We start from the raw sequence: 21,919 nt of genomic DNA, 5'->3' as shown, positions 1-21,919 counted from the left end.
CTCAAATCCTAAAATCCAGCAAATTTAACTTAGCAATAAATAAAATTGGGCTCCCCAGCTCTGAGGACTTGAGCCCCCAATATCTGTCCTGCAGACACAATATATACTGATCAACTGGCTTTCTACTACATGACTTGAAGTCTCAGATTTTCTGAATCCCACAATTTAATACTTTATTAGAATAAAATGGGGATATAATATGAATATTTTCTTTCTTAATACCTCTCCAGGTATATAACTACTAAATCCTCAGTTAGAGTACAAGCTCCAAAGGACATGACTTCATATGCTTCTGTTTCTCTATGTGGTATTTTGTACTCTATGTTGTACCACCAGCACCCAAGAAATAGAAACAAAGTAGAGGTAAAAAGAGAAAATGAGACTATAAAATATCTCGTTTAATATATCTCATATAAATATCTCATATAAATATAAAATTTCATATTACATATGCCACATCAGACACTCAAAACCAGAATGCAGGACTATTAGTCGACATTTCCTTTCTTTCACATGCTCTAACAATAGAGAAATTCTGTGATCTAAAAGCATATTAAAATATAACATAGGGACTCATCATTAAAATGATTCCTGATTCTTTTTTTAAAAACTGGCCAAGATTAAAGATTTTTTTGAAAGGGTGCTACCTGATTTAAGAATAACAAAGTCTAATTCTAGAAAAGAACTAAAACATAAAATGGAATGAAGCTATATCACAGCTTTTGTATGCGAGACAATTTAATAATTGAAATCCATTCTACATTAAAAGGAAATCAATTTCAAAATTCTAATTTCTAAACTTGTTCAAACATTTAAGGATTCAGATGTCAGAATGCTTTAAAATTATATTCTGAAATAACTCTCCTGAAGTTCATTAGAGAACATTCCCAGCTCTGCAGTACAATATTTCAACTTTCTGGCATATCATGTTAATAGATTATAACTTAAAATAAAATTAATGCAAAACAGAGGTATCATTTTAGAGCCACCAAGCACTACCTTTTCTTCCAGGAAGATAACATTATTTATAGTGCCATCAATAAGTCTTTCACACTGCACACATGGTCATAAATACACTACTTCTGATGGTGTAGGCTAGATATGACTGTCCCCAAGACAATGATTCTTTTTACTCAAGAAAATCAGTACAGTAAATAACTTTTCTTCCCTTCGAGACAATCACAGTGCTTGAGGCTGCTGCTACACAAAAACAAAATATCTTCACAAATGTCTCCAAACAGTCAAGCTGAAAATCTAAGCCAAAGTTTCATTTAACAGCCTGTCAATTTTTTGATGTGAAGCTAATGAATGCAGTGGCAAACAAATCCATCAAACCCAACATCAAAACAACTGCACTTCATCCTACCAAACGGAAAAATGAAATACAACCTGCAGGCCAGCTCTTTGATCCAACCTAGCCAGGAAGCAGACCTGTGAGTGCCACCACAGCTGCTGCACAGAAGTAATCATGGACTCCATTTCACAACAGAAGGAGAGAATGCTCCAGAAATGGAAAACATTCATCTCAAATATGCACCAGTATCTTATTTCAATTGTAAAGTGTTACCTAGTTTTAAATCTCTATCAGAAAAAAACAGAGCATTTCATTCTACATTACTCTGATGCTCAAAGCTATAAAGATGCCTAAAATAAATAACTAGATAGTATGTTCCACTCATACTACAGTTTTGAAAATGGAGATTTATTAAAAGCCCTTCTGCTCTTTATAAAAGCTCCTTGAGGACAAAGAAAACACATCTTTCTTCTTTGTACAAACATGTAACACAATTCCTACTGCAAAGGAGAAATTCACTAAGCACTCTCTTCAGCTGAACTCTGCCTAACCCAATCGGCAAATGGGCATGTAGCTACCTAGAACATTCCTCTCAGTTTTTCTTCAGTGAAAATCTTATCTCTGATTAATGAAATGGGAAATTACATAACCCCCTTCTTAGGTAGGTGAGTTCTCTTAAAGGCAAGGCCGTTGTATTCTGGAGTATCATACAGGATTTTTCTGAATAAAAATCACCAATATCGGGGCACCAGGGTGGCTCAGTGGTTGAGCATCTGCCTTTGGCTCAGGGCGTGAACTGAGGTCATGTGGTGGAGTCCCACATTAGGCTCCCCACAGGGAGCCTACTTCTCCCTCTGCCTCTGTCTCTCTGTGTCTCTCATGAATAAATAAATAAAATCTTAAAAAAAAATCACCAATATCTCCAATATTATCAATGAACCTGGGGTTCTTTTCAAAATCTAATGTTTTGGTGTTTTTTTTTTTTCAATTCAAAAATAGGCTTTCGTAAAGCTCTTTTCTCAGTCATTGAATTAGAAATATTGGTCTGTAATAAGTAAAATATAACAAGTAGAGACCGCTACATTGTGTACCACATTAATTCTGTTCCATAAAGTGGCATTGTATTGGGAGTTTTTACATACTCCTATCAACCCCATGGGACAGATAAAGGACATCTCATTCCCTCTACTGCTTCAACTACTATGAAAGAGCATGCCATTATTTTTTAAATTATGTCCCCCCTAAAAGCATAAGTCATCATCACTTGTGAATAATTACTATTCCAATAGCTATCACTTAGAATTAACTGAGTAAGGCAAAAAATTAAGGCTAAAATTTGTTAGCTTAAGAATTAATTCAGGTATCCTCAAAGCTAAAAGTCTTTCAAGTGCAGTTCATAATGAATCCATTATACATCTGTCCCCAGCAAAACAGAAAAACTAACTGCCCAATCACAAATTAAGAAATAGCCTTGGAGATCAATAAAAATGTGTCAAATAACTGATAAAAACACCAAAATAGAACAAAAATGTCATCACAGCACCCTACAAAATAAGAGAACTTATTTACTGAGTAATAGCCAAGAAAATATTAAAATTGAGGGATATAATGTAAGAAAGCATAAGTATGTTTTAGTGAGACATTCAAAACTGTACCCATTACAAATTTAGTTTCCAATTTTTGTACAGAATAACTGAAATTAGTTACATCTACTCAAAGCAGATTCTTAATATATACCCATGTCAGTTATTACCTGGAACTCTCTGTGGTAGACAGAACACTGCCCTTACCTTCCTACTCCCAATAAGAAAGATACCCATGTCCTAATTCCTGCAATCTGTGAATATGTCACCTCACATGACAAAAGGGATTTTGTGGATCGCTTGTTCTGACACGTAGGAGACCACATGGAAGGACCTGAGAGATGCCTCTAGGAGCAAAGATCTGGATGACAGGTAGCAAGAAGATGGACTCAGTGCTACAACTGCAAGGAACTGAATTCAGCCAATAACCTAACTGAGCATCTCCAGTAAGAAATGCAGCCCTGCAAACATCTTGATTTTTGCTTGGTAAGACTAATAGCAACTTAAAACTTACAGAACCATAAGATGTAAGTGGTATTGTTTTAAACTACTACTTTTATGGTCATTTGCTTCAGCAGCAATAGAAAACAAATACATTCTCAGAGCAGCACCACATACCAAAAAGAAAGGAAAGCCTGGAGATAACATCTAAAAATATCTCAAAAAATAAAAAAATGAAAAAACACCTAAAAATATCTCAAACACATGCAATTAAGACAATTTTTAATTAACTAGTAAAAACTGCATTTTGGTCATTGAACAATTTTGTACCTAGCAAAACACAAGAACCCAGACAGTCATATTCCTTAACTAAATTGAATGACATAAATCCACACAGCATGAGTGGATATCCACATACCTAAGGTTTTTCTCCCTCATAACATATCTATTGGGGTGGAGAGGTATTTCTAATCCATACAGATAGAAACAAACAAAATAAACAAATGACTTTCCTAAGGATATATGACTAGCTAGAAGAAAAGTTAGACTTTAGATCCCTGCCTCCTCCTCCAGCATAGTGCGCTTAACAGTCCCATAATCCTCAGCTGTCACTACGACTTCAGAGAGGACCACTACCCAACCTCTCTTCCTTGGTCCACACCCCAGTCCCACTCTATAATCACAAAGAAATGTGGAAACCCACCCAGGAAATTTTAGCTTTGGGGAGAAGTTAGTCTAGCCAATATCATGAATTAGATCTGAAACCCATGGTAAAAAAGCACCAACTAATTTTTCTGGTACTGAACAGCTGTGATAGCTGATTTATTATGTCACTGATTAAAGATATGAATCATAAAATAATATATCTGGTTATAACTATGGGTCTATGCCTCTATTCCAATGCAGATACAAGCATTACCTTTCTGTGAAAGGACTCCAAGTAGCTGGCCAAGGCACATACCCTGAGTTTTCTTTTTTTTTTTTAGGTTTATTATAATATGTAAGATGCATAATAGGAAGTAGTTCAGCTCTGTTCCTTTCTAAATTACCCCTCATAAATAGAAATTACTCAGAACAGAAAAAGTCTTCTAATAGCAAGAGCTTTCCTTTTTTCACAAGTTCATACAAATGCTTCCCAGGAGGCCAAAGGGATGGCTATATTTTATTTTAATATATTATATAATTTTCTATATACACATATAAATTAAACCTAGTGTTCTCTTTCCTGAATATATTTCTATCCAAGTTCACCCAATAGTTCCACATGCAAGTTTTATCAATGTAGAGTGAATAATACTCACTATACCATGCAGTGGCCAAGATACAGCCACATAAATTGTATGTGTCATTTTCCACTAAATCTGTGTCAATTTTACATACTCTGTAAAACCTAGTTTCACTTAGAAGTAGCCCTCTGCCAGCCTGTACTTCTGCCTTCAAAGCCACAGAAAAGAAAGCAACCTAATGGAAGCTACCACCTCTTTAAAGATGTCCTCTATTTAACACTGCAGGGGAGGGCTGATTAAATTTAATAGAAGTTGTAGCTTTTGAATGAAAATGTACAGTATGTGAACTAAATTAAATATACTGAGCAGGAGATGCAAAATTTTATACCAAATTTAACATAAAGATATATTTCTTGTTAAAGTATGTTCTACATTACTTTCAAGAAACTCATTTTTGCACTAAAGGCAGTTTTAATCATGTCTTCCTACTTCATCCCTCCATCTCTTACTAGAGTTTTAACATACACTTTCATTGTTGTTTTCTGAGCCATAGACTAAACTCAATATGGAGAGAGCCAAGTCTACCTAACATGGAGCCACAGGGAGCCACTAGAAAATCTCACAAAAAAAAGAAATGGTGGCTGTAAGAAAGAAAGCAAACATCAGTTGTAGAAAATTACCTCTGTTCCACATTAATCTCAAAACAGAAAACTATAACTACAAATGATAATATAGGTAATGTAAAATAAATATATCTAGTCAAATAAATTATTGAGGTGAGAAGCACACAATATCAATGAGAGAAAAAGTGTTACATGTGATCTTAGATTTTCTACAACAATAACCAGAATACACATTTAATTTATGCTTTATTCTTAAGGCATAACTTACCAATTTAGCAACTTTCCCATAGTCAATCCATCTGACTGTAGCAAAATTTGTAGATTCTGCACAGTTGAAACCATGATTAAAACCAGCATGGTAGCCATATGGAAAAGTGATCATAAATTCTCCAGCTTCCTGAGTGATCTGTAGGGTAGAAAACATATAATATTTTCCAATTATAAGACTTTCCAAATTGCAAATACAATTAAAATATATTTCCTACAAAAAAAGTACCATGCTAGCAGAGCTATCTAATAGAAAAGAAGTAGCCCAGATCTTTACCCAATCCATTAATAGTTCTTCAGGAAACTTTAAAGACTTTTCTAAATAGGGTGTGACCCCCAGAGGGTGTGACCCTCTGGCAATGTTGTTCAATCATTCAATCCATAATCAAAGATGCTATATTTTATTCAAAAGTATCTTTATCTAAGAAAATTTGTTCATGTTAGCAATCAATGTACATACTTAATATTTTAAAAATTCAGATTATTGGAGTTATATAATAGGGCCTATAATAGGACCTATTTTGACTGATGTTTTCAAAGCTAGAGCTATAAAAACCCCAATAATACATGCTCAATAGGCTTTACTATGAATTCCACTGCTAAAGAATTGGTAGTATTCACCAAATTATTCTTTCATAATATTCAGAAAACATTCAATTAACTCTATTCCATTTAATAGTAAAATTTCTATCAAAGAATTATTCAAATAGGTATGTGTGAGTGCATATAATTAAACTGGGGTATATCAGCTAGAATTTAAAAGCAAACATGAAAAATATATTTACCCCATTCCTATTTTTTAGGTTAAAGACATTTGGCTTTTTATAATCACCAAAACACACAAAATACACGTTGAGCTATAAAAAAATAATACAGCAAAATTTTTCTGTGTTTTTAATTTACCTCTTCTACAACAGATTATCAAATTTATTATGTATGGTTCATTTCAGTCCTGAAATGCTGAGAAATGACTATGTGGCTGGGCATGGGTATATAATATAAATATACAGGAAACATACTGTGTAAGACAGAGGTACTAAATGCAATTCAGTTGCCATTTTAGGTATGCTAAAATGTTGTGTATGGACGTATTTTCTTTCACAACATGTCTGAAATTTATCTCATCACCCTCTCCCCCAGCCCAGGAGGTGTTCTACTGAACACCTGGCAGCAACTCCACTGCCACCTGGCCCACAAAGAATGGCTCATCAATGTCCAACATCGTTCCAGTTCCATCACTCTGAGCCACACTTCCCTGTACTATGTGATAAAACTCACCTGGTCAACTGTTTCTAACCCTACACAGACAGGTGAAGAAACTAGGGCTGCTGCCACTGAGGTAAGGAAAATATCTTCACTGCTCCATTGAATCCCACCCACAATCCTTCTCTACTCTGCCTAAAAAATCCTGCTCTTACCATGTTGAAAAAGAGCACCTGTTCCCATTGAAAAGGACTCTAAGTTTTGTTTCCATGTAACTTCTAGCAACAGTCCATCCCAGTTAGCCAAAATATAAGTTGGTTATACTACTTCTGTGTAACACATCGATAAGAAAGCACAGTAACAGAAAAGAACAAGTCCCTTTTATTATAAGACCAAATAATCACAATTCCATGTCATAAAAGAAGTTGAAAAGGAAAGTACACATAATTAAAAGCAGACATTATCAATTAAACATACTTTTTCATACACACACACACACACATATACACACAATTATATGAAAATACATTGAAAGGAGGAGGAAAATAATGTTACTCCAACTGTGAAATGATTGCCTAAAAGAGGGTTAAACTGAAGAGAAAGAATGTGTTCTTATAAAGCCCTCTTACAGATCATCTTTTTTCATCCTCATAATTAGCCCTATTAAGTACTATTATTATCATCATTTTCCAGCTAAAGAAATGGAAGCTCAGAAAAATTACATAATTTGTCTAAATGACAGAATCAGGAATGAACATGTAAGTTTAATTTGGAAGTCTATGCTACTCTCTCCCATGGTACATTATCATCATCAGACAATAAGCTTCTTGAGGAGCACAGAGTTATCACACATCCTTCATCAACACGGAAGAGGAAGTGGCAATATTTCACATGAAAAACTGCAATTGCCAAAAAATAAAAATAAAAAATAAAATAAAATAAAATAAAATAAAATGAAAGAAAGAAAGAAAGAAAGAAAGAAAGAAAGAAAGAAAGAAAGAAAGAAAGAAAAAAGAGAAAGAAAAGAAAAACTGCAATGGCCAATCAGATGGTGAGGCATTGGCATCTTCAGAAGCCATGAAATGTCTCACCCTCAAGAGACCAAAGGAAAGCCTCGTACATCTGGTGATTTACCAAGTAGTATGGAGAAGCCACAGCCCAGAATGGGATGAAAGGCACCTGCTTCCTTCTCCCCAAAGATTGGAAAGGAGGTACAAGCTCCAAAGGCCTCCAACCTGGGGAAATGAAACAATCCCACCATACGCTAGATCACATTATCCCCTCTCCCAAAGACCAGCTTGATCAATATCTATCACCAGCCTTGAAATCATAAAGGATTTCCTGTCCGTGGGAGACTCTAGTCCACTCATTTCTAAAATTCCAACTTAAAGTGTCTAATCAAACTAACACCTAAAAGTAAAAGAAACACTCACTAATGATGTGTCTGACACTTAAAAGTCCAGTTCCCAGAGGTATCAGCAAGTAAGACAGCGCCCCACAGTGGCAGTGGCTCATCTAGGGGACACAGCTCCTTACCTCTGTACCTGTGACATGCTACAGTTCACCATCAGCTTCTCTCCATACACAAGCACATCTCCCACAGTACATGTCTCAAAGGCACACTTTTTGTGGTAGCTAAGACTATGTGAGTAAAACAGTGGTAAGAGCATCCCTGTCACACAAGACAAATATGTCTCATCTCATGCATGAATACAGCAAAGACAGTTTGTGAGTGAGCAGGGATTACCCGAAGTTAGAGAATGACTCTTGGTCTTTGCAAAAATTCCACTTTGAACAAAGTTGGGGGTGGGAGATGGGATGTACTTTAAGGGACTGAGATTAAGAAGAGGCAAAAATTTAGTCACAGGTGAAAAACTTCTGAGGTGAAAAACAGCACAAGATTATGGGAAGAAAGTCAAATTAAAAATGAGAAAAAAGGTGCCTCGTTAGCGCAGTAGGCAGCGCGTCAGTCTCATAAAAATGAGAAAAAAAGAAAGGAAGAGAGTACAGCTATTTTTCAATGTTTCTACAAGTAGCTAATTACTAAATCCTCCTTTAAGAGAGAGCTTTTATTTATCTGGTCAAAAGCTCTTCTTCATTTTAGCATCTTCACATAAAAGTTCTCATGCTCCATAATAATTCTGACCCAATATCCACCCACGAGCACAAAGAAAGAGGAACTTGGTATGTACTGAATCTTACAGAACCTAATCTTCAGAAATATTCCAAAGCAGCAATATCTGATTATTAAATCATCAGGCAATTTTATCCATAATGAAATCTCAATTGTATTATGTCTGAATGTGTTTAGAAGCAACATTCTGGTATCATAATCACTGACTCTAAAACACCAAACTAATGATAATTGTTCTGAGTTCTTTTTTTTTTTTTAAGATTTATTTTATTTGAGAGTATTACATGTGCGGGGAGGGGCAGAAGGACAAGGAGACTCCCCACTGAGCACAGAGCCCACTGAGGGACTCAATCCCAGGACTCTAAGATCTTGACAAGAGTGAGCCAAAGCCAAACACTTAACCGACTGAGCCACCCAGGCATCCCTGTTCTGAATTCTTTTAAAAAAAGAGATCATATACATAAATTACACTGTTCATATAAAAGACTTCAATGTAGATGAGCTACCTCTTAGTTTGTTGAGTGTCCTGCATTTTTCTCTTAGGACTGTTACAAGTGAACTATTACCAGCATAAAATTATAGTAAATGTTTCCTGAAATAAAAGTAATTTTATTACTTGTTACATTATAAAACATGAATCTGAATTTTTCTTCCCACATCCTAAAAATCCTACTTGAAGTCAAGGATATATTGGCTTGTGTTAAATTTGTCTTACAATTTGTCTTACATATAAATACTACACACACAAAATGAATGTTAAAGAATAACACTAATATACCTTGTCAAAGGGAATACCATACTTCTTCAATACTGAGGGAGATATTAGTGTCATCTTGTGGCGAAGAAATGCATCACACCCTTGAGAACTGCTTGGGAAAAAACCTAAATGGAAACAATAAATATAAGTAGTAATGTGCCAATTATGATAAAATTTCAGAGAGTTTTAAAGCTTATATTCTAGTATTCTCACAGAATGACAGTTTTATGCAAATATAGACCAACTCCAACATCAGAAAAAAAAACCTGGTACTAAAAATTAGAGTCAGAATTCTTAAAAGCTATGGGATACATATTTATATCACTAAAGGCCGACCTTTATTATAAAAAAAGAGCTACCAAGAATTGTTTTCATGACATAAAAAATTAATAAGCCTTACAAATTTCAACTAATAAATTTTAATTAAATCTGCCTAATATCGGGATCCCTGGGTGGCGCAGCGGTTTGGCGCCTGCCTTTGGCCCAGGGCACGATCCTGGAGACCCGGGATCGAGTCCCACGTCGGGCTCCCGGTGCATGGAGCCTGGTTCTCCCTCTGCCTATGTCTCTGCCTCTCTCTCTCTCTCTCTCTCTCTCTGTGTGTGACTATCATAAAAAAAAAAAAATCTGCCTAATATCTGATAAATGGATAAAATAATAAAGATGGTTAGGAAAGGTAAATAAACTTTTGAATAAAGAAATTTCTCATTTTAAAAAGATTCCTAAAAGTGATCATTCCAGATGTACTTGTCCCAAAGCCTGGCAAACAGAAAAAAACAGCAGTTTCCCACCTTTATATGTTTCTTTCTGATCAATTTAATACACTTAATTGCTACTGTAGATAATGCTGCTATAAACATAGGGGTGCATGTATCCCTTTGAATTAGCATTTTTGTATTCTTTGGGTATGTTTCACTCATATATGGAATTTAACAAACAAAACAAGCAAGCAAAAGGGGATGGGGAGAGACAAACCAAGAACAGACTCTTAACTATAGAAAACAAACTAATGGTTACCAAAGGGGAGATGGGTAAGGGGGATGGGTGAAATAGGTGATGGGGACTAAGGAGTACATTTGTTGTGATGAGCACTGGTGGACATGCTGGATCACTATACTGTACACCTGAAACTAATATTACACTATATGTTAACTGAAATTTAAATAAAAACTTTAAAAAAAAAATAGGTTAACTGCTACCAATTTCCTGAACCAAATTCCTGGCCAGCTCAGGTCAAATGCTTGGAAACCTGTCCCACCAGTCTGTGTAGGAGCAGTGTTTTAAGGAGTCCTTTAAATGAGGAAGCTTAACATGCAGCAACCCTTTCACTCAACAGTACATATCATGGACCAAAACACAGTCGTTTTTCTCCACCACTGACTTAATCCCTGCAGTTTTGTCTGGGGGACTCATTAATTCAGCTATGGAGGCTACAGGAAAATGAACATACATGATGCCCTGCTATTCACCTTATTCACTCAGAGAGAAACAGTAGGATGCCAAAGCAAGAGAGAAAGCAAGAAAGGAAAGTGACACATGGAAGGGACACCTGGATGGCTCAGTGGTTGAGCATCTGCCTTTGGCTCAGTACATGATCCTGGGGTCCTGGGATCCATTTCCACATCGGGCTCCCCACAGGGAGCCTGCTTCTCCCTCTACCTGTGTCTCTGCCTCTCTCTGTGTGTGTCTCTCATGAATAAATAAACAAAATCTTTTTTTTTTTTTTTTTTTTTTTTTTTAAAGAGAGAGAGATGTTAAAGAGGAAAATCCTAGAAAGAGAATCCAGGAGGAAAACAGAGCTCATCAGCAAAACAATGGGATACACATAAATAAAGCAGGAAGAAGCAGAGATACTATTTAAAATGAAGAAAAAGCCAATGGAAATGTTACTTATCTAACTCTGTAGCTCACTATCTCCAGATAGCTCAAGCATGTGACCAATCTGACAAAAGGATTACCAGTACTCATTAACTAACCATGAGCCATTTTAACGTCAAAAAAGTGTTTCACAAGAATATTTTTAAAGTTAACAAGATTTTATTGGAGTATGTGATCATCAGAAGAGAACAAATCAACCAGCCAGGAAAGAACCATTAGGGTATAAGAAACCATCTGCAAAAAAAAAAAAAAAAAGGTATGTTCTGCTTAAGCATCTGCATCTGAATTTTCTAAATAGCTGGAAATTTTAAAAGTACATGCTAAAGGAAACAACAGAAATACTATCATTCCAGGGGCGCCTCGGTGGCTCAGACGGTTAAGTGTCTAACTCTCAATTTCAGTCAGGTCATGATCTCAGGGTTGTGAAAGTGGGCTCTGTGCTGGGCATAGAACCTGCTTAAGATTCTCTCTCCCCCTCTTCCTCTGGCCCTCCCATCCCACCCCACTTCCATACTCGCATGCACTCTCTCTAAAAAAAGAAAAGAAAAAGAAATACTGTCTGTCATTCCTTACAATACCAATGGGATTAAAAGGAATCATTTTGCCCTAAGTGGTCATTTGATGCAGCCCTCTGTATATGGTTAACATTTATATTATACATTAACAGAAAACAAAACATTATACCAAATAAGTAACCCTATTTTTTTAAATGCAGATTTTAGTGAATGGAGAAAAAATATCACACTAATGTAATAGTCATATCTACACAGTAAGATGTCCTGAGTCTTCCACCATGGAGACTAAAGCACAGTAGGGTGGTCCGCAAACACACAATCCATGGAAACATTTTAATATTACAATTCAAGTGGATTTATCAAACTTTTCAAATCTGTAACTCTGTGCATCCTAAATGAATTGAGTTTTAAATTAAAATCCATGAAGAAAGAGGCATCTATTTAATTTTCTTTTGATGTGGATTTGTAATCAGGACGTGAACAATATGGTGACTGGTCATAAGTTAATTTAAATTGGAAAACCACTGAAGGAAGATAATTTGCAATCTATTAAAAACTTTGGTTTAGAATTTATATTTACAATAGGCTATCAGAATTGTATTTTACATTGCTGGAAAACACCTCATAAACAGCACAAATTCTGTTCAAAGCATGTGTCTCAAAATGAATTTTACCTCAAAATATCTGCAGGAATACATGGCTCATATTCACCCTCACTCCACCATCTATGAAAAGTATTTTATTCAACATATAAGCAACCCAATGTATCCAGAATACTATTAGATACAAAATATTTTTTAAAACTCAGACCTATACTGACTGAAGAAATGTTAGTGTCTTTCATAATAAGTAAAAAATCAATTTTGGAGTCACTTGCATAAAAAACAACAAAAGTAACTCTAATAGAAAAGATAATATTTAAGTAAAAATTCAACTTAAGACAATCAGAGTCACCAACAAAAGAAAAGAAAATAGTATGTGTTAAAATTTTGGCAAGTTACTTCTTTAAAATATACCTTTCAGAATCGTTTTTTCCTACTCTAATATTTGCTCTCTTGATCATGATCACGATCCGAGATGATGACCTGAGCCCAAGGCAGACACTTGACTAAGTCACCCAGGCACCCTCAATCCCATATTCTGTAGGGATACTTTGGTAGGAGCATGTGAGAGGCAAACTACAAGGTATAAACTATGCTTTGGGACCCTGTATAAATCTTACTCAATCTTCTCTTAACTGGTGCTTAACACACATGCTTACTTGAGCACCAACTTTCCTCACTCCTTTACCATACTTGACAAACACACACCTTTTCATTGGTATAAATAGCAGAGCTAAGTTTTAGACTAAAGACCTAATTGTCTGAAATATTTAAAGCCACCCTCACCCTGCCCATATGGCCAGCAAAACAAGAGAGAATAATAGTTGTTAAGAATTTGTTGAGCCTTGCTGAGACATGGATTCCAAACACAATTCCAACACTTATGTAGCTCTGACTAGTCATGTGATCTCTCAGCTCCTCAGTTTCCTCATCTGTACAGTTAAGCTGCTAAAATTATCTTCCTTAATGGATTCTCTTTTTCCAGCTTTTTTGAGATATAACTGGCATGTAACATTGTACAAGTTTAAGAAATACAGAGTAAGAATTTGATTCATGTACATATTGTGTATGAAATAACTACCATAATAAGTTTATTTAACATCCATCATCTCACATAGTTAAAATTCTTTGTGTGCATAAGAACTTTTAAAATCTACTCCCTTGGCAACTTTGACATATACAATACAGTATTAATTGTAGCCACCATACTGTACAGTACATCCCCAGAACTTAACTTTCTTATAACGTAAGTTTGTACCTTTTGACTGCCTTTACCCATTTCCTTTCCACCTTTATCCACCAACTCTGGCAACCACCAACTTGTTCTCTGTATCTGTACATTCAGTTTTTTTAGATTCCACATGTGAGATCACACAGTATTTATCTTTCTCTGTCTGACACATTTCACTTAGTATAATGTACCCAAGATTCATTACAGTTGTTATGGCTTCTTATGGCTGAATAATATTACACTGTCTTCATATATAAAACATTTGTTTTATCCATTCAAATGTCAATGGACACTTCAGCTGTTTCTAAGTCTTGGCTACTGTGAATAATGCTGCAATGAACATGAGAGTGCATATATCTCTTCTAGATAATGATTTAGTTTCCCCTTTGGTATACATTCAGAAGAGGAGTGGTCAGATAATACAGTAGTTATTATTTAATTTTTTGAAAAAACTCCATACTGTGTTTCATAGTAGCTATCCTTACTGGATCATTATGGGGATACAACAAACTTAGCCACAGTCAAAGGTGGAAGCAACATAAATGTCCAGCAACTGATAAATGGATGAACAAGATGTGATATAATCCACAAAATGAAATATTATTCAGCCATAAAAAAGAATGAAATACTGATATATATTATAAAATGGAAAACATGAAAAGTAAAAGCCAGAGGCAAAAGGTGGGTCACCTATTGTATGATTCCATGTATACTGAAATATCCTGAATAGGTAAATACCTAGAGAGAAAGCACATCAGCAGCTGTCAGGGACTGGGGAGAAGTAGGAGGAAAAAGAGAGGGACTGATGAACAGATACAAGGTGATGAAATTCTCTTGGAACTTGATAGAGGTGATGTGCACTATAAGAATATACTAAATGCCACTGAATTATACACTTCAAAATGTTTAACAGCTTATTTTATGTTTTATGAATTTTACCTCTATTAAAACAAAACAAAAAACCTTGCTGGTATACTTGACACAAAGTAAATTTCAGTAAATAGTAACCATTCTTTTTACCCCTGTTATTCATTTCCACCATATTGACCATTATGTCAGTTCAATGGATCTTCCTTTTCCACTATCTCTGTAGCCTGTTAGCTGAGAAGGGGTATCACAATCCCAAGAGACCCAGAAAGCTGACTAGGGTGCTGTCACCAAGCCTTAAAAACTGCTTCATTCCCTTGGGCCTTCTGACCTAAACCTAACAGTTCCAGTCACAAGTAACAAACTTCTCCCCCAAAAAGGAGTTCTAACAGTCAAGCACAACTTAAGTTAAACTCTATAGATTTATTTTCAACCTTGTATTCACCTGTAGATTCTTCCATCTGTTCTCTAACTTGATTGTTTTAAAATTAAATATCAAAATTCAGCCTGGATTCCAAATTATCACTTACAATTGGACTCAATGTAAAAAGGACCAAACTTAATCCCTTCTTTCATACTCCAAGCAATGGATACTGGTAACGACACCACTTTACAACTTAATTCCCTTTATACCACTCTTCCCCACAAGTTAACACATTAGGGTTTCTGTGACAAGTAAATTAATGAACTCTCAATGAAATGGTATCTGATTTGGAAGTGGGAAACCTGAAGGAATAGTTTGGAAAAACAATCTATGTTTCTACTAAACTGTTAAATCATAAAAATACATGATCTGTTTTAACAAATACTCAAAATTAGAACAAATTGCAATACTACACAGGCTCCAAGGAGCAAAACAGTTTATATACTAAATAATCCAAGAAAAAGGAAAAGCAATAATAAAAACTTATAATAGGCTGCTTAGGTAACTCAATTTTTAGTCTATACTTCATTTATACTATCTACAATGATAGGCACTGCCAAGCTGCCAATTCCTTAACTAAAGACAATATTTTTGTTTGTTTTTTAAGATATTATACAATGGTAAGCAAGAAGGATGATCTTTGGAACCATTCTTCCAATCCAAACAACATGAGAGAGGATGAAAAGCTAGCATGATAAAAAGCATGTACTCCAGACATCCCAAAAGAGCTCCGAAGTCCTAAAAGTACCCCATAATAACCTTTGTTAAGACTAGCAAAGTACTGCTAGGAGTTGTGCAGCATGGGAAGTATAGAATCCCATAAGCACTCTCAAGGACCAGCTGCATCCACTAAATACAGGTGCATGTCCTGTATCCAATGGAAAAGTGATCATAAGCAAGAAGCATTCTTATAAGTAAAAAGGAGACAAAAGTCTACATACTGTAATATCCTATTTTTATGACACTCTAGGAATAGAAATTAGATTACTGGTTGCCAACAGCTATGTGGAGGGAATAACTGAGAAACACCAACAAAAGCACCTCTTCAAGGAAATGTTCTATATTTTGATGAGGTTGGTAGTTCCACCACTGTGCAGTTTTGTCAAAATTCACTGAACTGTATATTTAAAAGGGGTGGATTTTACTGTAAGTATATTATACCTCAATTATTCTAACCTCCCAAAATAATCATTAAATGCTTTTAAACTGTTATGTTAGATGTAGAGGAGATATGCTCTAAAAATGTGTTTTTTCCTTCAGATAAAAATCTCTCCAAACTATCAACTGGTTTACATTTTCTAATATTTTAACTGTTAATAAGGAATTCCTTTAATTTTTTTTAAGTAGGCTCCATGCCCAATGTGGAGCTCAACAAAGGGCTTGAACTCACTCACAACCCTGAGATCAAGAGCTGAGCTGAGATCAAGAGTTGGACCCTTCACCAACTGAGCCACCCAGATGCCCACTAAGGAATTCCTCTTAAATCCTGATCTCATATGACAAACACATGCTGTTGCCATTAAATCTCCAAAGTTTCAGCCTTGGTAAAAGGTTACATATCAAAGTTTAGTAATTATTTCTATGGATCTGTGAACACCAGTTTTGAGAAGCTTAAATTAGTTATTAGTCACTTAGGAAAGATGTAAAGAAAGGAGTAGGAAAGATGAAGAAATCAGACATGTAGAATACATGTCCACATTAGCAATAGATTTTAAGGCAATTTCATTTCAACAGAATTGAAATTTACCCTAGTATGCCTTGATACAGTTTTTATATTGGTTTTTGCAATATTCATATGACTAACAGGCTTAAAAATGTATAGCAACCATACAAACGGTAAGGAAAAGAACACGGAAAAAGGATGTGGTAGGATTGCTTCTGTGGGAAATGCCTCTAGATAGATGTATTAAATTTGCACATGAAATTTCTTAACAAGCTTATTAATGAAAAGAACCAATAAGCTACAATATGTGGGGAGAAACCTACTAATTTTTATCCACATCCCTACTTAAGATGTCAACTTTAGAGATTTAAGTTAGTTATAGTTGACCTCTCTGTGCATCCTACCACTCATGCTCAATTAGTTACTCAGGAATGCATAGAAAATTATTAAACTGCAAGTTTCACTCAACTCTAAGTGTCCCATAGGCTATCAAAACAGACTTCACTCTGCTAAGTGTCCCATTATCCATCAATATCACTACTAGTTGAGACAGAGCTCCATGGAGCACTCCAGAGGAGCACCAGGAGAAATTCACAGATTGTGGTCTAGAGAAGGATGGTGGTTCTCCTAAACGACTGCCTTATTTTATCTCCTGAACACTGTATACTATGTAATGGTCAAGTATTTTTCCATTTCAAGCTAGCTGGAAGAACATTTATAGCTAAAATTTCCACCCAATTTAACAAGTGTATGGGTCATTACATATGGTTTTTCACTGCATCCCTAACACCACTTTGTCTCAGAGCCCACTTCTTCCCCCTTGACATGACACATGGACCACACAGGCATAGATCAAAGACTCCCCAGGCCAAATACTTTGGGCTCAAATAGGTCATGGTCAAGCTAACCAGAATTTTCCTGGTTCAGTTTCCATCCGCAGAATCAAAGTACTCTTAATTTCCCTCCATAGTAATTCCTCCCTGCTTGCTGATATTCCCTTCCTGAATTCTTCCTTAACATTCTCTACTGTCACTTCTCAGAACTGTCTTTCACCCTACATTACACTAGCTTGGTTTATGTTATGTATTACTGAGCAGTGTCTAAAATCCTAGTAGGAACATAGCCAGACATAAAATATTCGATATATTTAAACATGGAAAGTGGTATCTGACACTAAATTTTGAGGAAAGTAAGCTTAGGGATTGTTGTACAATTCTTAATGCAACTCATCTGATAGAAAGATAAAAAAAAAAAAAAACACATCCTGACATACCACACATTGATCTCCATGCCTAAGGAATAAGTTAGACATGAAGGTAGAGAATATATCACTGAACTTCTTCACTTTTTATGGCCTAGAGGACCCCTTAAATTGATTATTTATATCATGGATATTTTTATTTATTAGCCTTTCAAAACCAGGCATTTTAATATAATATTTTCAGACCATCAACTAAATGAATGCTTAAGGGAATAAGGTATTTATCATTTGGAGAGCAGATAAAAGTACATTTTCTTAATTCCAAGACAGAGGTATAAGAACAGGTCGATTTAGAATCTGTTCATAAAATTAAAATGACTTGTTATTTATTGCTGCTCTTCTAGTCTCTTGATAGCAGGTTTACAATCCCTATTAGGTCAAACCCCTGAAGAGATTTGAAGATGGCTTCCCAGAAATCCACATTTATGACCAATTTTGAGTATAATTTCAGAAGTCCACAGACACCCACAGACCCTTGTCCACCTCCTGGAACAGGAACCTCTGCAAATTAGGCTAAGAATCTCTGTTCTACAGGCTTAAATTAAAGACTACTAGTCATAAAACACATACACATACCCCAAAACTATTTTAAAAACTGAATTAATCCTTCATAATCATGACTCTTCTGTTCTGATTTTGTGAAATGTTGTTTTAAAATAAGTCCCAACTAAAATACTTGCTAAGTATAAGAATTCACTTCCCTTACTGCCATCTGAAACAAAATTCTCAATGATTATTCACACTTCCAAACTCAGCTGCACAAAGCCCTAATACATATATTCTTTTCCCAGTAACCAAAATTTTGACCACAGCAAATCATCTTCAATTTTTTTAATATTGGATGGTATTTTATCCACAGTAAAAGACTAATAGAATACAGTCCTTGGCAAAACATTTTAGTTGTTCCCCAATTTACTTTAATCCATACTTTGCTTAACTCAATAGAACAGCAAAGATACTGTCTTCTTTCTAAAACAGATGAATTTTAGACATTCTAAAAAGTGAAAATGTTCAAAACTGTCATTCATGATTTAATATTATACCTCTATTCTCCCTTATACTCTCCATTCAATTGTATCAAGCCAAAATTAGAAAGAATATAATGACATTATAGGCAAACATAACAAGTATAAAAATTGGTACAATTCACTTGAGTTTTTTATTACACTTATGTCTATACAATATTGAAAAAAAAAAAAACCCTATATAAATGAGAAAGCAGCTGAAGGGCAAAATCAAACTCCTAGCTTTATTAGATGCAAGCCTAATGTCTTTTAGATAAAATATTTGTAGGTGCCACAGTCAATCAAGATTTCAATAGAAACTAAAGATGAAAGCATTCATGCATAAAAGGCAAGTGTGATAATTATGATGTGCAGACAAGATAATGGAAAATATCCTAGGCTGCTTTTCATTTTCTGTATCAAGTGCTGCCTTGACCTAGACATCCTATAATGTTCTATCACATTTACTGCATTATTTTATCATTTTAATTATTTAGCAGAATTCAATTAATTTGGCCGGCATCTGCTCAGTCAGGATGGGAATCCTCTACTGTCTCATAGGTCTTTTCCCTGTGTCATTTCTCAAAATAATCCTGCAAAAGTTTTGAATAAATGTGCAATTGATTTGAAGTTCTTGTACATCCTTCAAGTTTATCAACTTACTGATTAAACAAATGGCACCCATTTTCCTAGAGTGTTGTCATTTTCAGACAGTTTATATCACAGCTTTTGCAGACAATTTATAGTAGGAATTTTAGTGTAGGGATGCCTGGGTAGCTCAGTGGTTGAGTGTCTGCCTTCAGCTCAGGTCATGATCCCAAGGTCCTGGGATCGAGTCCCGCATCAGGCTCCCTGCATGGAGCCTGCTTCTCCCTCTGCCTGTGTCTCTGCCCCTCTCTCTGTGTGTCTCTCATGAATAAATAAACAAAATATTTAAAAAAATAAAGAAATTTTAGTGTGTGGCTCTATACTATAAAGTTTACATTAGCTCCAGTTCTCTGGTGGTAAGGCAAATAGAAAATGGTGGAATAATTATTACAGAGAAGATGATAGTTCAGTATATAGATTTAGCATAAAGTTCAATGCCTGTGTATTTAAGGATTATGGTAATCATTTTCTCAGCTGTGTTCTATTCTTCAGAACCAGGATTCATCCACCTTAATATTCATAAAAATGGTCCCTAACAAAGTTCAAGATTACAATTACATTGTTATTATTATTACAATGTATTAGATTATAAAAACACTAAGACTTTATAGTCATTAGCCTGCCAAAATTATAATAATGCTTCTGACAAATGTGATACTGTAACTGTTCCTTCTAATACTCTTCTATAATTTGGGGGAAAGTAACTTTTAGATATCATTAACAATTTCTGTTCAGAACTGTCAAGTCAATGAAAGGAGTTTTTCGGTGTCCCCATTTCATTATTAAATGAAAGCATACGTAAGTCAGAAACAAAAATCCTTTCCTTTTTTTTTTTTTCAAAAATCCTTTCCTAATAAAAGGCAAACCTAACAGCATCAATAAAATAGATCAGCACCTGACTAAAAGGACAATGGTCACTTGAGGATTTGATCCTGGATAAAAGCAGAAGGTTTTACACTAGTTGTCACTCAGATGGAACTTCACTTTCCCTTAGAAATAAGTCACTACCAGCCTACTACTTCCCTGGTAAGGGTGGCTAACAAAACAGATGAGATTGGCAAGGGGTGAATCGGATTCTGCCTTGCATAAACAGATATGGCAAGGTTGTCTTCTGCATATTAAAGACAGAAAAGAGGAAGGCAGTTTCTGCAGATACAAGTAGGTACAGAATCAAACCATTAATAGAGTCTTTCATTCTAGCCCTTATGAAGATAGACAAAACCACAAAAAATTAAAATTCAAGTTCCAGTAAGGTATATTTAAATTTACCAGTCTAAGAAAGCATACACTCTGTTTATTTGGTTATCTGGGGACAGTCATCTTAATACTTCCATAAGAGCAATCCCAAGGCCAGGGGCCAAACTAGGAGTCAGAAGGAGATTTAACACAACGCTTTGGTGAAATGATATGACAGCATGAAAAGTATTCATAAAATACCTGCACCCTGAGATGCAGCATCAATACTCTTTGGAATTTATTTCGAGTGTAACTTAAAAGAAAGGAAAATGGGATCCCTGGGTGGCTCAGTGGTTGAGCATCTGCCTTTGGCCCAGGGCATGGTCCTGGGGTCCCGGGATCGAGTCCCACATCGGGCTCCCTGCATGGAGCCTGCTTCTCCCTCTACCTGTGTCTCTGCCTCTCTGTGTGTGTGTGTGTGTGTCTCTCATGAATAGGTAAATAAAATCTTAAAAAAAAAAGAAAGAAAGAAAAATATTAGCCCAACAATGTTAAATAAAAGTTATATATACACAAAAGTTATATAAAAGGGAAAAATTGGAAATAATCAAAATAGGTTAAGCACAATCACTTGATGAAATACTAAGGAGCCAAAATAAAATAATCATGAAGCCTATTAGGAAGAATATTCACAGGGTAATGTGAAAAAAAAATTAATTGTTCTATTAGAAAAACATTCAAAAGTCATTAACTTGAAAAGAGTAAAACTAACAGTGACATTAAAGTAAAAATACCTCAAAAACAAAGAATCTACCCAGATGAAAAACACAGAAAGCAAGTTTACCTTGAGCTAGTCTTTCGAGTCGTTTTCCATGTTCCGGGGGTATCGCATACCTAAAATTGTAAACATAAATATAAAATTTTAAACATAAATAAAAATTTTAGGTTTATAACTGCTCAACTAGTATCCTAAGATAATGTACTAAAAAAAAAAAAAGGCATCAAATTCCACTTAAACGAAATGAACAGAGATTAGAAAACCAATAGCAGAGTCATATCCCTTGGACACTAAACCGAAGAAAAACAAACTGGAAATCACCTATTTCAGTGCCCCAGTTCACC

At 35.2% G+C, this 21,919-nt stretch overlaps 1 protein-coding gene across 2 annotated transcripts in view; it reads right to left on the bottom strand.

Moving 5' to 3' along the window:
• Window positions 1-21,919, bottom strand: part of LOC121483885 (lysine-specific demethylase 4C) — a 238,541-nt gene that overhangs the window by 156,348 nt on the left and 60,274 nt on the right. For both annotated transcript variants that reach the window (XM_041742383.1, XM_041742384.1), the window contains exons 5-7: window positions 21,642-21,691; window positions 9,550-9,653; window positions 5,436-5,573 (exon numbers count right to left, since the gene is read on the bottom strand). In XM_041742383.1, coding sequence (XP_041598317.1) covers window positions 5,436-5,573; window positions 9,550-9,653; window positions 21,642-21,691 — 292 coding nt within the window. The remainder of the gene's footprint in view (window positions 1-5,435; window positions 5,574-9,549; window positions 9,654-21,641; window positions 21,692-21,919) is intronic.

The sequence above is a fragment of the Vulpes lagopus genome, unplaced genomic scaffold, assembly GCF_018345385.1.
Source record: "Vulpes lagopus strain Blue_001 unplaced genomic scaffold, ASM1834538v1 ctg45_4, whole genome shotgun sequence".
Classification (NCBI taxonomy): Eukaryota; Metazoa; Chordata; class Mammalia; order Carnivora; family Canidae; genus Vulpes; species Vulpes lagopus.
This window is presented reverse-complemented; position numbering and strand designations above follow the sequence as displayed.